Source organism: Oncorhynchus nerka, linkage group LG23 (assembly GCF_034236695.1).
Source record: "Oncorhynchus nerka isolate Pitt River linkage group LG23, Oner_Uvic_2.0, whole genome shotgun sequence".
In the NCBI taxonomy this organism is placed as follows: Eukaryota; Metazoa; Chordata; class Actinopteri; order Salmoniformes; family Salmonidae; genus Oncorhynchus; species Oncorhynchus nerka.
The window spans coordinates 27,176,530-27,192,343 of record NC_088418.1 but is presented as its reverse complement, the minus strand read 5'-3'; the positions used below and the strand labels follow the sequence as shown (position 1 = coordinate 27,192,343).

Sequence of the window (15,814 nt, the reverse complement as noted above, 5' to 3'; positions counted from 1 at the left end):
AAATATATATATATATATATATTTTTTTTACTACACTACGATATGTTGTAGGGAAATGTCATCTGCATATGCTGCCGCTGTTATCATGTCTTGTCTGCCCATACAGGTATCCCTATATGCAATCTAGGGGTTTGTCCATTTCAGTACTAGACCGCTGTTCAATGCAACCTAGTCCTTAAATGCAGAACAGTGTCTATGGGGCTCGTCGGACCATTTCAGTACATGGCGCTTTCCGCCAATGCATAGATCGGTGTCAAACTGCACTCACACCTATATTACTTTCCTTAGTACAATGGTACTTACAGTGTGCTGGATACAGCTGCCTGACATTAATGTTGCCACTGAATCTGCAGTTTGCGTTTTCTGAAAAAGAGACTGTGCTACCTGACAGGAATATGCAACAATAGATGAGGGAGGGAGCACTGAGTCCCACGTGTTCTAGTCAACGCGGATTCGACGCCCCTCGCTCGCAATCGCTCCAGTTCACTTTTTTCCAGCAACTCCGAGCCAAGGAAGAATGATCACATTTAACCGCTCAGCGTCACTCCCAATAGGTACTAGTATTCGCCTGTAGTCTTCCCCGGCTTTGCCAGTAGTGATACACATTTGATCCATATTTTATTACGGTTTTTCTTAGCCTTTTGTTGGAGGATGAATAACCTTGTCAGAATATATTTTTTCTAGGTAGAGAACCCGTTCTTGGTCGTGATGTGGGTACATCGTTAATTAAAGGGGTCCCCCGCGGTTCTCTGTAATTGTCACCTGCAGTTGGTCCACCAATTTGTATATTTATTTATTTTTATTCAACGGTGTTGCTCCATGCAAATCCCGGGGACTATGTGAGCATCATGCTGGCGGTGCGATGCCTGGTGTTCGCTGCAGTGAGTGTGCGGTTTGCCGTGACAGGTAAGAGACTGGGGGGGTTAAAGCCGCGCTTTCTTCCTGCAAATGTAACCCTTAACGCTATACGTAGGCCTATAACTTTCCCTTCATTATTAACGGGTTATTTTGAGATTTTCCGAGCTATTTAAGTCCCATTTTGCAGACTCCCTGTCATGAGAACTACGTGGTAAGATTAGCTGCATTAACAATTTCCCTCGTAACGCGCGCCTGCCGCCTTCGAGATGGGGATGGAGTCGGAGCTGTGCTCCAAGGTTCTGTAGTGGCAGCCTACGCAGTAAATCGCGTCCATGGGAGACTGCAGCAGACATCCACAACACAACAATCCCGGCGATAACAGCGTGCCAATCGCTGGTTGTCGCCCGCTGTCAGTGCAGACATTTCATCATTCACGATAACAAAAGCCCTATTGATTGATCACCCTGCTTCTCTTCCCCTTTCTCTGGCTGCCTGCCTTAACCGCTCGGATGAAGGCTGGAGCAGCTCGGTAAGAAATAGAGGAGACGGAGAGACGTGGGAATGGCAGCCTTCGGAGGAGCAGGGGGACCGGGGACCTGCTGTGGAGGAAGTCACTCAGCCTAAGCGGCTCCTGCAACAGATCGACTCGGAGGGAGAGTTGGTTCACCTCCATCTGGACACTCGAGTCAAGAACCACACCGAGGGAGCACAGGTGAGTCCTATATTTTGTCTCTAGGTGACACACAAGAGAACACAATTTTCCTAGTCATTATCAATATTTGCACAGACCGGTAGGCTACAGAACTAGCAATGTCAAGCTACTTCCAATCAGGCCTAATGGACATTGCTGAAAGGTGGTCACTGTCAGATCCAACTTTTTGGGTGCTTAAATATCCCATTCATCTTCTGTATCCCTGTTTTGACTGCACATGAACAAAAACTATATTGGACATAGATGTGAGTGTTCCTGCCTTCTCTTCACCAAATCTCACTAATGTAGCTGAAGCTAAACTCTTACTCAAATTCACAGAAAATGCTATCTCTATTATATCTATTGCCTCACCACCTATAAAATCCTAAATTAACCCCTTAGGTACAGCTTTATGACTTATTTCTATAGACACTTGATGCATGTCCAAAATTGTCATTTAGATGCATAGAGATGGGCGATTCTCATGAAACCAGTTTTAACCATGGCAATAGCAAATTGAGTTAGTTGATTGTTGCAGATGCATCATTGTTTTCTATCCTTCTGAAGTCCAAGACACCTATTTTATGGCACCAGGTCCTATTTAATTTTTTTTTTATACATTTCCTCCAGAATTGTTTAATTTTTCACCCCAAATTCTCATTAACGAAATGCGTGCAGATTGAATTCTCGGGTAATTTCATACAATCTTACTTTAGATAGATCTAACTTATATCAATAAAACACAAAATATGTTGCTGTTGTTTGTTCAGAAATCATACAAATTGTATACTCGTTGACGTTTACATTTACATTAAACTATAATATTTGTTACGTAAAAACAGTATTTCTCATTATCGTAATACTTTTTCAAGCTGAAGTAAAAACTACCCCCCAAAATTAAATAAAGTTGTAATCCCCATGATGCATGATCTAGAGTAGTCCTTAGATGAGCACAAGTTCATTTAATTTATTCACTTATTTGCCTTCAGAATGAGGATCTTATTCTCAAACACCCCCTTTACGACACTTGACCTTCTCAAGTGGGTTAAATGCAAGGCAGTTAACCCACTGTTCCTAGGCCGTCATTGAAAATAAGAATTTGTTCTTAACTGACTTGCCTAGTTAAATAAAGGTTTATTTTCTTTTACCGAAATGACTAAAAAGCTGAAATTGGGAAAATCTACCGGAGCCATTACCTTTCCAACATGGAGGCATGAATGGGCTTTAGTGATGTGGTCAATTGTTTCCTGACTCATAATGACTGTCTCCTATTACTTGCAGATTCAACTAAGGGCCTCTCATTACCGAAACACATTTCTCATTACCACAGATTTTTTTGGTCAATTTCAGTAAGGAGAAACTTAATTTTGGTGATGATAATAAGCTAATTCTAATGTATAATCAATGGGTGTGCTGTGTTGGTAACTTAAATTATCTACTAGGATCATGCCTACATTTTGTCTCAATTTTATTGTTTTATATTTTGGGGCGTAACATCAGCAGGGGTTGTTAAGAAATATGGGTGTATAAACCCTATTTAACTGACTTAAAGCCACAATCTGGAGTTTGTGTTTGAGCAAATAGCAACCCTGCCACCTAAAGAAGGATATCCCCCATTTTGACATGTGTACCTGTTTTAGCGCTTACCTATACTGTTGTTTGACCGTTTTTGGTCCATATCCCACATATTTAGAATTTAATTAATTAATTTATTATACGTTTTTACCCCTTTTTCTCCCCAATATCGTGATATCCAATTGGTAGTTACAGTTTTGTCCTATCGCGGCAACTCCCGTACGGGGCGAAAGTCGAGAGCCATGCGTCCTCCAAAACACGGTCCCGCCAAGCCGCACTGCTTCTTGACACACTACTCGCTTAACCCGGAAGCCAGCCGCACCAATGTGTTGGAGGAAACGCCGTTAAGCTGGCGACCGAAGTCAACGTGTATGCGCCCGGCCCCGCCAAAAGGAGTCGCTAGAGCACGGTGGGACAAGGACATCTCGGCCGGCCAAACCCTCCCCTAACCCGGACGACGCTGGGCCAATTGTGCGTCGCCTCAAGGGTGTCCAGGTCTGCGAAACAGCCTGGGATCGAACCTGGGTCTGTAGTGACTCTTCTAGCACTGCGAAGAGTTATTAGGAAATATAAAATGTATGCTATAGTAATTTTGGCTTAAATTTTTGTTCTTTATCCAAATATGTGTACATAAAAATAACATGCACAGTGCATTCGGAAACTATTCAGACCCCTTCACTTTTTTCCACATTTTGTTACATTGCAGCCTTATTCTAAAATTGATTAAATACATTTAAATCCTCATCAATCCAATACCCCATCATGACAAAGTGAAAACAGGTTTTTAGACATTTTTGCAAATGTATTACAAATAAACAAACAAAATACCTTATTTACATAAGTATTTAGACCCTTTGCTATGAGACTCGGAATTGAGCTCAGGTGCATCATGTTTCCATTGATCATCCTTGAGATGTTTCTAAAATTTGATTGGAGTCCACATGAATTTACCACAATTGATTGGACATGATTTGTAAAGGCACACACCTGTCTATATAAGGTCCCACAGTTGACAGTGCATGTCAGAGCAAAAACCAAGTGTAATGCTCCGGGTGTCGTGGGTGTGGAGTCAAATGCAGGAGACAGAGTTCAATGCTGTGCGTCTTTTAATAGCACCAACGCACCACAGGGTGCTCACAAAAAGTTACGTGCCCAACCACAGGGAATCAAAAAGTACAATAGAAAAAATCACGACTCGGCACTAACACGTACCTCTATAACAGAGCCGAAGGTTACATTGAAATAATCCCGCACAACAACCAGGCGGGCCGGCTGTCTAATAAAGACAAACTAATTAAACATGAACAGGTGCTACCACTAAACATACAAGGAGGGGGAGGAAAAACAATCAGTGGCAGCTAATAGGCCGGTGACGACGACCGCCGAGCGCCACCCGCCCGGGAAGGGGAAACACCCTCGGTCGGACTCGTGACACCAAGCCATGATGTCAAAGGAATTGTCCGTAGAGCTCCGAGACAGGATTGTCGGGGGGGGGGAGAGCCTTGGTCTGGGAGGTGACCAAGAACACGATGGTCACTCTGACAGAGCTCCAGAGTTCCTCTGTGGAGATGGGAGAACCTTCCAGAAGAACAGCCATCTCTGCAGTCCTCCACCAATTAGGCCTTTTACGGTAGAGTGGCCAGACGGAAGCCACTCCTCAGTAAAATGCAGTGGTGTAAAGTACTTAAGTAAAAATACTTGAAAGTAGTACTTACGGCATTTTTTTGAAATTTATATTTATATTTTTGACAACTTGTACTTTTACTTAACTACATTCCTAATGAAAATAATGTACTTTTTACTCCATACATTTTCTCTGACACCCAAAAGTACTTGTTACATTTTGAATGCTTAGCAGGACAGGAAAATTGCCTAATTCATACACTTATCAAGAGGACATCCCTGGTCATCTCTACAGCCCATGATCTGGAAACTCACTAAACACATGCTTCGTTGGTGAATGATGTCTGAGTGTTTGAGCATGCCCCTAGCTATTAGAAAATGAAAAGCCATCTTGTTTGCTTTTGTAAGGAATTTTAAATTATTTATAATTTTACTTGTATTTTTGATACTTAAGTATATTTTAGCAATTACATTTACTTTTGATACTTAAATATATTTAAACCAAATACTTTTAGACTTTTACTGGGTGACTAACTTTTATTTGAGTCATTTTATATTAAGGTATCTTTAGTTTTACTCAAGGATGACAATTGGGTACTTTTTCCACCACTGGTAAAATGTACATGACAGCCCGCATGGAGTTTTCCAAAAGGCACCTTAAGGACTCTCAGACCCTGAGAAATAAGATTATCTGGTCTGATGAATCCAAGATTGAACTCTTTGGCTTGAATGCCAAGCGTCACATCTCGAGGAAACCTTGCACCATCCCTACAGTGAACCATGGTGGTGGCAGAATCTGGCTGTGTTTCAGCAGCATGGACAGGGAGACTAGTCAGGATCGAGGGGAAAGATGAATGGAGCAAAGTACAGAGAGGTCATTGATGAAAACCTGTTCCAGAGCCCTCAGGACCTCAGACTGGGGTGAAGGTTTACCTTCCAACAGGACAACGACCCTAAGCACACAGCCAGAGTCCGGACCTGAACCCGATCGAACATCTCTGGAGAGACCTAAAAATAGCTGTGCAGTGGCGCTCCCCATCCAACCTGACAGAGCTTAAGAGGATCTGCAGAGAAGAATGGGAGAAACTCTCCAAATACAGGTGTGCCAAGCTTGTAGCGTCATACCCAAGAAGACTCGAGGCTGTAATTGCTGCCAAAGGTGCTTCAACAAAGTACTGAGTGAAGGGTCTGAAGACTTACGTAAATGTGATATTTCAGTTAGATTTTTTTTAATACATTTACAAAAATGTTATAATAAGGCTGTAAAGTAACAAACTGTGGAAAAGTCAAGGGGTCTGAATAATATAAAGACAAAATACAAGATTCTGAAAATATTGTGTTAATGAGAAATGACAAAATAAACCAATTTAAACATAACTGAAAACAATTATATTTTAACTCATGCCTTTTCATTCAGTGAGCAATGTAAAAATAAAAAATAAAAATAGTTCTGTTATTTTTCGGGACTTTGAAAACTGTTAGGGTATTGAGAATTTTTGCATTGGTACTGTAGTTGTGGAAAAATGCATAATATCTGATCAATATACAGTGGGGCAAAAAAGTATTTAGTCAGCCACCAATTGTGCACAAAATGAGAAAAAGAAATCCAGAAAATCACATTGTAGGATTTTTTATGAATTTATTTGTAAATTATGGTGAAAAATAAGTATTTGGTCAATAACAAAAGTTTATCTCAATACTTTGTTATATACCCTTTGTTGGCAATGGCAGAGGTCAAACGTTTTCTGTAAGTCTTCACAAGGTTTTCACACACTGTTGCTGGTATTTTGGCCCATTCCTCCATGCAGATCTCCTCTAGAGCAGTGATGTTTTGGGGCTGTTGCTGGGCAACACGGACTTTCAACTCTCTCCAAAGATTTTCTATGAGGTTGAGATCTGGAGACTGGCTAGGCCACTCCAGGACCTTGAAATGCTTCTTACGAAGCCACTCCTTCCTTGCCCGGGCGGTGTGTTTGGGATCATTGTCATGCTGAAAGACCCAGCCACGTTTCATCTTCAATGCCCTTGCTGATGGAAGGAGATTTTCACTCAAAATCTCACGATACATGGCCCCATTCATTCTTTCCTTTATACGGATCAGTCATCCTGGTCCCTTTGCAGAAAAACAGCCCCAAAGCATGATGTTTCCACCCCCATGCTTCACAGTAGGTATGGTGTTCTTTGGATGCAACTCAGCATTCTTTGTCCTCCAAACACGACGAGTTGAGTTTTTACCAAAAAGTTATATTTTGGTTTTATCTGACCATATGACATTCTCCCAATCTTCTTCTGGATCATCCAAATGCTCTCTAGCAAACTTCAGACGGGCCTGGACATGTACTGGCTTAAGCAGGGGGACACGTCTGGCACTGCAGGATTTGAGTCCCTGGCGGCGTAGTGTGTTACTGATGGTAGGCTTTGTTACTTTGGTCCCAGCTCTCTGCAGGTCATTCATTAGGTCCCCCTGTGTGGTTCTGGAATTTTTGCTCACCGTTCTTGTGATTATTTTGACCCTACGGGGTGAGATCTTGCGTGGAGCCCCAGATCGAGGGAGATTATCAGTGGTCTTGTATGTCTTCCATTTCCTAATAATTGCTCCCACAGTTGATTTCTTCAAACCAAGCTGCTTACCTATTGCAGATTCAGTCTTCCCAGCCTGGTGCAGGTCTACAATTTTGTTTCTGGTGTCCTTTGACAGCTCTTTAGTCTTGGTCATAGTGGAGTTTAGAGTGTGACTGTTTGAGGTTGTGGACAGGTGTCTTTTATACTGATAACAAGTTCAAACAGGTGCCATTAATACAGGTAACGAGTGGAGGCAGAGGAGCCTCTCAGAGAAGAAGTTACAGGTTTGTGAGAGCCAGAAATCTTGCTTGTTTGTAGGTGACCAAATACTTATTTTACACCATAATTTGCAAATAAATTCATAAAAAATCCTACAATGTGATTTTCTGAATTTGTTTTCTCATTTTGATGGTCATAGTTGAAGTGTACCTATGATGAAAATTACAGGCCTCTCTCATCTTTTTAAGTGGGAGAACATGCACAATTGGTGGCTGACTAAATACTTTTTTGCCCCACTGTACATAACAATCATTTTGAAATACATAACTGCAGATCCTAATTTTAGTGGTCCAATAGGAATTATGGTGGAAAATGTGTTTCTGTTTTGTCAAGTGCCAGTGTTGTGAGAATCACCCCTGGGAACTGGGTGCCATTTGGGATGCAGAACATTATGCGGAGCTGCAGTGGAGATATAACTATTAAGAGGCTTTATCTTCTGAGCAGTAGAATGTAGGCATTGTTCTGCAGACGTTCAGTGTGTACTGAAATGTGATATCGGTTAGGTTATTTACAGTTATGGGGAGAATATATGTTGCTTTAAAGAAGGGAGCTATGTGTGGCTTCCTCTTAAATGCAAAATGGAGCAAATAAGATCTAATCAATGAAAGATACTTCAGAGAATAATTGTTTTCTTCTCTAAATGAGATGAAATAATCACATTTTTGGCCGACTTGGTCTTAGACCTCCTTCATTAGTCAATGCCAGGCAGAATAATTATCTCATCAATGATTAAAATCCCATTTGATGTAGAAGAGGGAGACGAAATGGAAAGATATTAGTCTAAGAGTGTGTCACAGTGCTGGACCATGACTGATGAGACTCGTATTAATAGTTTAACCTAGCCCGAGATCTCCTTGTGCTGTATAGTTGGCAAGATGGCACAAACAGATCTGGGACCAGGCTATTTGGCTACTATAGTTAATAGCTACTAAAGAAGCCACTCTAAGAGGAGACTTGTCTTGTGTGACATAATGCTAGTCAGGTTAGCCTTTATTGCCACTTTTATTGCCTGGTGTATTTTCAAAGAAGCTAATGTAAGGTCAATGGCTTGATATGGTATTGTCAGGTGTTCCCATCTTGGATGGTTACATAGTACGATATGCTTTTAACGTTACTCTACTTTGGTTGGTAGATCTGTATTAGTTGCCATTTGAAAGCTTACAAAAGTGGATTGATGTTTCTCACCCCTGGTTTAAACCGAGGCAGGTGGCATGATACTCCTTGCCCTATCGATGCCCCGAAAAGTGCTAATTCCAGAAGTTCTGACCATGAGTCTTCACTGGCCAGGCCTTCACTGTAAATAATAATTTGTTCTTAATTGACTCGCCTGGTTAAATAAAGCTTAAAATGTATATACAGTACCAGTCAAATGTTTGGTCATACCTACTCATTCAAGGGTTTTTCTTTTCTTTTGACTATTTTCTACATTGTAGAATAATAGTGAAGACATCAAAACTATGAAATAACACATGGAATCATATCGTATCCAAAAGAGTGTAAAACAAATCAAAATATAGGTTATATTTGAGATTCTTCAAAGTAGCCACCCTCAATCAGCTTCACCTAGAATGCTTTTCCAACAGTCTTGAAGGAGTTCCCACATATGCTGAGCACTTGTTGGCTGCTTTTCCTTCACTCTGCGGTACAACTCATCCCAAACCATCTCAATTGGGTTGAAGTTGGGTGATTGTGGAGGCCAGGTCATCTGATGCAGCACTCCAACACTCTCCTTGGTCAAATAGCCCTTACACAGCCTGGAGGTGTGTTTTGGGTCATTGTCCTTTTGGAAAACAAATTATAGTTCCACTAAGCGCCAACCAGATGGGATGGCGTATCGCTGCAGAATGCTGTGGTAGCCATACTGGTTAAGTGTGCCTTAAATTCTAAATAAATCACTGACAGTGTCACCAGCAAAGCACCATCACACCTCCTCCTCCGTGCTTCATGATGGGAACCACACGTGTGGAGATCATATGTTCACCTACTCTGCGTCTCACAAAGACACGGTGGTTGTAACCAATAATCTCAAATGTGGACTCATCAGACCAAAGGACAGATTTCCACCGGTCTAATGTCCATTGCTCGTGTTTCTTGGCCCAAGCATGTCTCTTCTTCTTATTAGTGTCCTTTAGTAGTGGCTTCTTTGCAGCAATTTGACCACGAAGGCTCCTCTGAACAGTTGATGTTGATGTGTCTGTTACTTGAAGTCTGGGAAGCATTTATTAGGGCTGCAATTTCTGAGGCTGGTAATTCTAATGAACTTATCCTCTGCAGCAGAGGTAACTCTGGGTCTTCCTTTCCTGTGGCGGTCCTCAAGAGAGCCAGTTTCATCATAGCGCTTTATGGTTTTTGCGACTGCATTTGAAGAAACTTCTTGACATTTTCCAGACTGACTGACCTTCATGTCTTGATGTAATGATGGACTGTTGTTTCTCTTTGCTTATTTGAGCTGTTCTTGCCAGAATATGGACTTGGTCTTTTACCAAATAGGGCTAGCTTCTGTATACCATCCCTACCTTGTCACAACACAACTGATTGGCTCAAAAGCATTAAGAAGGAAAGAAATTCCACAAATTAACAAAGCACACCTGTTAATTAAAATGCATTCCAGGTGACTACCTCATGAAGCTCGTTGAGAGAATGCCAAGAGTGTGCAAAGCTGTCATTGAGGCAAAGAGTGGCTACTTTGAAGAATCGCAAATATAAAATATACTTTTGGTTTGTTTAACACTTTTTTTTTTACTACATGATTCCATGTGTTATTTCATAGTTTTGATGTCTTCACTATTATTCTACAATGTAGAAAAATAGTTTTAAAAAATAAAGAAAAACCCTTGATGAGTAGGTGTGTCCAAACGTTTGACTGATACTGTATATAATTGCCCATAATTGTGCCCTGACTGTCCAAAACTGACTAGAGCTGAGCTGACATTGACCCCAACCGCCCCAGCCTGCTTGGTCAAAAGGTCATAGCTGTTGTCACCACCAATCATTAAAGGAAATGAAATGACCTTTTTCCCAGGAGGGAGTTCACTGTCAGTCATTTCAATTCTAGTCAGTTTTGGACATCGATAGCTAGTACCCCTGTCCTCCACACACACTCTTTCCATGGTGCTGATTCATCTGACCCCACCTGATACCCCATGGCAGCCACCCGTGGGGCTCCCTCCCTCTCCCGCCTGTCTGCGCCCCGATCACCTTTCTACACCTTTACCTGGTCTCTCCTATTACCCGCTCTATCAATGCTATCTGCCAATCATTCAGCGAGGCAGGAAGATTCACCGTTTTGAGGCAACCTTGAGTGCCCTCCACCACCGGGCTGTCCAGCGCTCGTGTGTAACCCAGACGACCTTCCTGAAACTCTGCCTTTGCAGTGTTTCTGTATGAGGCCCTCTTTTACCTCGGTCAAATTTTTCAATATTATCTAGTAGGAAAAACTGATCCTAGATCAGCACTCCCTACTTCAAATCGCTTTATAAATTATACTAAAGTCTGCTTGCTCTAAAGCTGGTACATTATTTCGGATAACTTATACCCATTCCCTAGAAGTTAATGGCAAATAGGAATGATAATTGAGTAACATGCTCAACGTTTAATTTTTTTTAAAAATCATCTCCTACCATTTAATTCCTTAGCTAGATAAATAGCAACTGTCTTTTTTACTTTTTACAGAGAAGACCGTTAAGGTCAGATACAGTACAGCAAAACGACTCGCTGGAGTTATTAGACATTAACTCTTTGTGTCAGCACCTCTGCAGCCATTAATATTCAGGTAGCAAGGCTCTCGACTAAGTGGACTGTCACAAACTGGGTTGAGATACAAGCCCGTCTTGATTAGGCTGTCTAGGTTTGGCAGTGCCCCACTGCCGCTGTAAATTGAACGTATTTCTGACGCCTCCTATTTCTAACGCTTTCCACCAGGAAGGCACACACACTCAAACCACACTCTCACCAGCAGCAGCCTCCCGCACAGTAGGTCCTTAGCCCCAGCCACCGAGGTGGAGTAAGGGGCTCACTGCTAGACCAGTGGTTGCCAACCGGTTGATCGCAAACTACCAGTAGCTCGCAGCCCACCTATGAGTAGCTTGCCAAACAATTCTTAATTAAAGAACATGCAATTTAAGTGTTGCATCGCAAACTGTCATAAATACATCTCACAAGTATCCGACACCGCAAGCTCCCAGCTACTATCTGATCAACGCAACATTGACATTATCCCACCCATAGTAAGCCACTATTTGCTTGAAAACAAAATATCTGCCAGTTCATTTCCAGCAATATTTCCCCGGTCTTTCTGTGGGGTGCGCGCGTTTGTTTATCACTCCGTGTGTAGCCAGCCAGTTGATGTGATAACGGTCTCGTGGGTTGACAGAAATACTTTCCCCAAAACCTTCTCAATTAAATGTGAACTGCAAAAAAGGCTTGTCTGGCAGAAGTATATCATGAATATCATTTGTATCTATTATTAGTTATTTTCAAAGTTTGCCATGAAATGAACAGCAGCAGTAAAGAACCATCGCTAGACCGGAACATAAGATTGCACGTTCCTCGCTCGCTAGATGTGCAATTGAAGGGGAATTACTCTCTCAAAAATCAACATTTTGTTCGTTTTTCCCCAAAACAAAAACCATAAGATCTTCTGATGTAATTTAAGCATTGACATAGACTCAGAACATCCAATTTCATTGTTTCTCAATTAACAATTGTAAATAAACCTAAAACCCGAGAAAATATAATTGGGGAATATATAAAACAGAATTTGGGAGAAAAAAAATCACAGATTTTATATGGCCCCACTTAGTTGTTTATTAACAAAAAAAATTAACCAGGTATATTGACAGAAAGCATAGTGCACTACTTTCTCTTGTACACTAAGGACCCAGGGAAGAATTGCACGGGAGATGTGAAGAATGTGTCTATCTGAAAGCAAGAAAAAATTGAGTAGCTCCCGACATGTTTTATTTTTTTTAAGTAGCTCTCATGCTAGAAAAGGATTGGAGACACCTGGGCTAGACAGTGGTATTGGGGATTGATAGGTAAATCTGTTTTTCTCTCACTCTGGAACAGGGTTGGGAGTTGGGACATCAATCTTTATCTGACAGTGTTATTGTGGCTTTGATGGTACTCTGTCCTCCTATTCCTTTTTATTTTTTGCTCTCTGTCCATCTTTCTCACTGTGTTGCACTCTTTCTTTCTCTTCCTTTCTTTTGCGCTCTCTCGCTTTCTCTCAACCCTCCACAGAGGTAAATGTTTGCCAAAACTATAAGGTATCGAATAATTTGTTGAAGACAATGAATGACTTGTGGCATGACAGATTCTGCATCTTGTCATCTAATGGAATGTGAATGAGTGATGATTATTCAGAAACTATTCACACTGCTTGACATTTTCTACATTTTTTGTTTATTTATTAAATTGTTCTTTTTTTTGTCACTGGCCTACACATAATGTCAGTGGAATGATGTTTTTCGAAATTTGTACAAATTAATCAAAAATGAAAAGCTGAAATGTCTTGAGTCCAATAAGTATTCAACCACTTTGTTATGTATGGTAAGCAAAACATTTGCTTAACAAGTCACTTAATAAGTTGCATGGACTCACTGTGTGCAATAATAGTGTTTTAATGTGGTTTTTGAATGATTAGCACATCTCGGTACACCACACAATTATCTGTAAGGGCCCTCAGTCGACAGTGAATTTCAAACACAGATTCAACCACAAATTTTTATTTATTTTACCTTTATTTTACTAGGCAAGTCAGTTAAGAACAAATTCTTATTTTCAATGACGGCCTAGGAACAGTGGGTTAACTGCCTGTTCATGGGCAGAACGACAGATTTGTACCTTGTCAGCTCGGGGATTTGAACTTGCAACCTTTCGGTTACTAGTCCAACGCTCTAACCACTAGGCTACCCTGCCGCCCCACAAAGACCAGGAAGGTGTTCCAGTTCCTTGCAAAGACTGATACCTAGTGGTAAGAAATTGCAGACATTGAATATCCCTTTGAGCATGTTGAAGTTATTAACTACACTTTGGATGGTTTATCAATACACCCAGTCACTACAAAGACACAGGCTTCTTTCCTAACTATTCCTATATGGTGGTGGCTGCATCATGTTGTGTTTATGCTTGTAATCGTTAAAGACTCTGGAGTTTTTTCAGGGGGGTAAAAAGCTAAAAGAAAGGAGGCAGGCAAAATCCTAGAGGAATACTTGGTTCAATCTGCTTTCCACCAGACACTGGGAGATTAATTCACTGTTCAGCAGGACAGTAACCTGACACACAATGACAAATCTACACTGGAGTTGCTTACCAAGAGGACAGTGAATGTTCCTGAGTGGCTGAGTTACAGTTTTGACTTAAATCTGCTTGAAAATCTATGGCAAGACCTGAAAATGGTTGTCGAGCAATGATCAACCAATTTGACAGAGCTTGAAGAATTTTGAAAAGAGTAATGGGAAAATGTTGCACAATCCAGGTGTGGAAAGCACTTAGAGGCTTACCCAGACTCAGCTGTAATCGCTGCCAAAGGTGATTCTAACATGCATTGCCTCATGGGGTTGAATATTTATGTAAACAAGATATGTTAGTGTTTTATTTATTTTTACACGTTAGCATTTTTCTTCCACTTTGACATTAGAGTTTTTTTGTGTAGATTCTTGTAAAAAAAAGTACAATTAAATCAATTTTAACCCCACTTTGTAACACAGCAAAATTTGGAAAAAGTCAATGGGTGTGAATACTTTCTGAAGGCACTGTACCTTTTAATAACCTTGGCCAGCCTTGCCTCAGTCCTGTCCTTACACCCTAAGTGTACCTGCATTTTCTCCAGTGGTGTAAAGTACTTAAGTAAAAATACTTTAAAGTACTACTTAAGTTTTTGGAGGCATCTGTACTTTATTATTTATGTTTGCCAACTTTTTTACTTCACTACATTCCTAAATAATGTACTTTTTACTCCATTCATTTTCCCTGACACCCAAAAATACTCATTACATTTTGACAAGAAAATGGTCCAATTGACGCACTTATCAAGAGGTCATCCCTACTGTCTCTGATTTGGCGGACTCACTAAACACAAATGCTTTGCCTGTAAATTATGTTGGAGCGTGCCCCTGACTATCGGTAATAAAAAAATCTATTAAAAAATGGTGGTGTCTGGTTTGTATATTTGAGCAATTCCATTTACTTTTCATAATTAAGTATATTTAAAACCAAATACTTTTACTCAAGTGTAGTATTTTACTGGATGACTTTTACTTGAGTCATTTTCTATTTAGGTGTCTTTACTTTTACTCAAGGATGACAATTGAGTACTTTTTCCACCATTTTCTCTCCCTATTGTGCTTTTTCTCTCTCTCTCTCACTCTCACTCTCTCACATACACACTCACACACCTCTCTAACTTTTCTCCCTCCCTCTCTCTCTCAGCCTGTCCATCTAGCCCAGAGCAGTTTCCTGGTGGAAGCCTTTGGCAAGTCTTTCATCCTGGACTTGGAGCTGAACCAGTGAGTTGACACACTGCTCTGACCATCACTAGCATTCTATACAATACAGGATTGTGTTCAATTCAGCTTTCTATTCAGGACATTTTTCATTCAATTAATGAATAAAAACATTGCCCAATGTCGCCTCTGTGGATTTGGCTGAATTTTAAAAAAAAAATGAATTTACCCCAACCCCGTTACAATCCATCTAGGGTTTATTCACTAGAATGGAATGTCTAAAACATTGTAGATGGTAACATTTTGAGGCTCATAGACTAAAGCTAAATCGCGGCATATACTCTCCTCCTCCTCACCAACACATTGGACACATTGTTCTAATGGATTGTGGTCATGTAGCGCTCCTCACTAGCTCTTAAAGCGTCTTCACATGGAGTAGAGGTAACTGGGCCCATCCTTCCACCACCCCTTTCTACTCAATGCCTCCATCAATCCAATTGGATTTGTATAGTGCTTTTAACAAATGTGTTTTGTATGCGCTTGTCTCTTGTAATGATTATGCCTGTGTGGGAAATGTCATTTCTCTCTCTCTCTCTCTCTCTCTCTCTCTCTCTCTTTCTCTTTCTTTTTCTTTTTCCCCCCAGCAATCTCCTGTCTTCGGATTATGTGGAGCGGCACTTTGACGAAGAAGGGAGGCCGTCTCAAAACATGGTACAACTTGTTTTCGTCCATCTGTACATCCACTAGAGTGTAGACATGAAGGTTGGCTGATGAGTGTCTA

General features: G+C 40.9%; 1 protein-coding gene across 2 annotated transcripts in view; it reads left to right on the top strand.

Annotated features, from left to right (window-relative positions):
* Nucleotides 1-478: 478 nt before the first annotated feature.
* LOC115106623 (disintegrin and metalloproteinase domain-containing protein 11) overlaps nt 479-15,814 on the top strand; it is a 56,260-nt gene continuing 40,924 nt past the window's right edge. For both annotated transcript variants that reach the window (XM_029629534.2, XM_029629533.2), the window contains exons 1-4: nt 479-906; nt 1,374-1,570; nt 15,020-15,096; nt 15,678-15,744. In XM_029629534.2, coding sequence (XP_029485394.2) covers nt 849-906; nt 1,374-1,570; nt 15,020-15,096; nt 15,678-15,744 — 399 coding nt within the window. In that variant the 5' untranslated portion in view covers nt 479-848. The remainder of the gene's footprint in view (nt 907-1,373; nt 1,571-15,019; nt 15,097-15,677; nt 15,745-15,814) is intronic.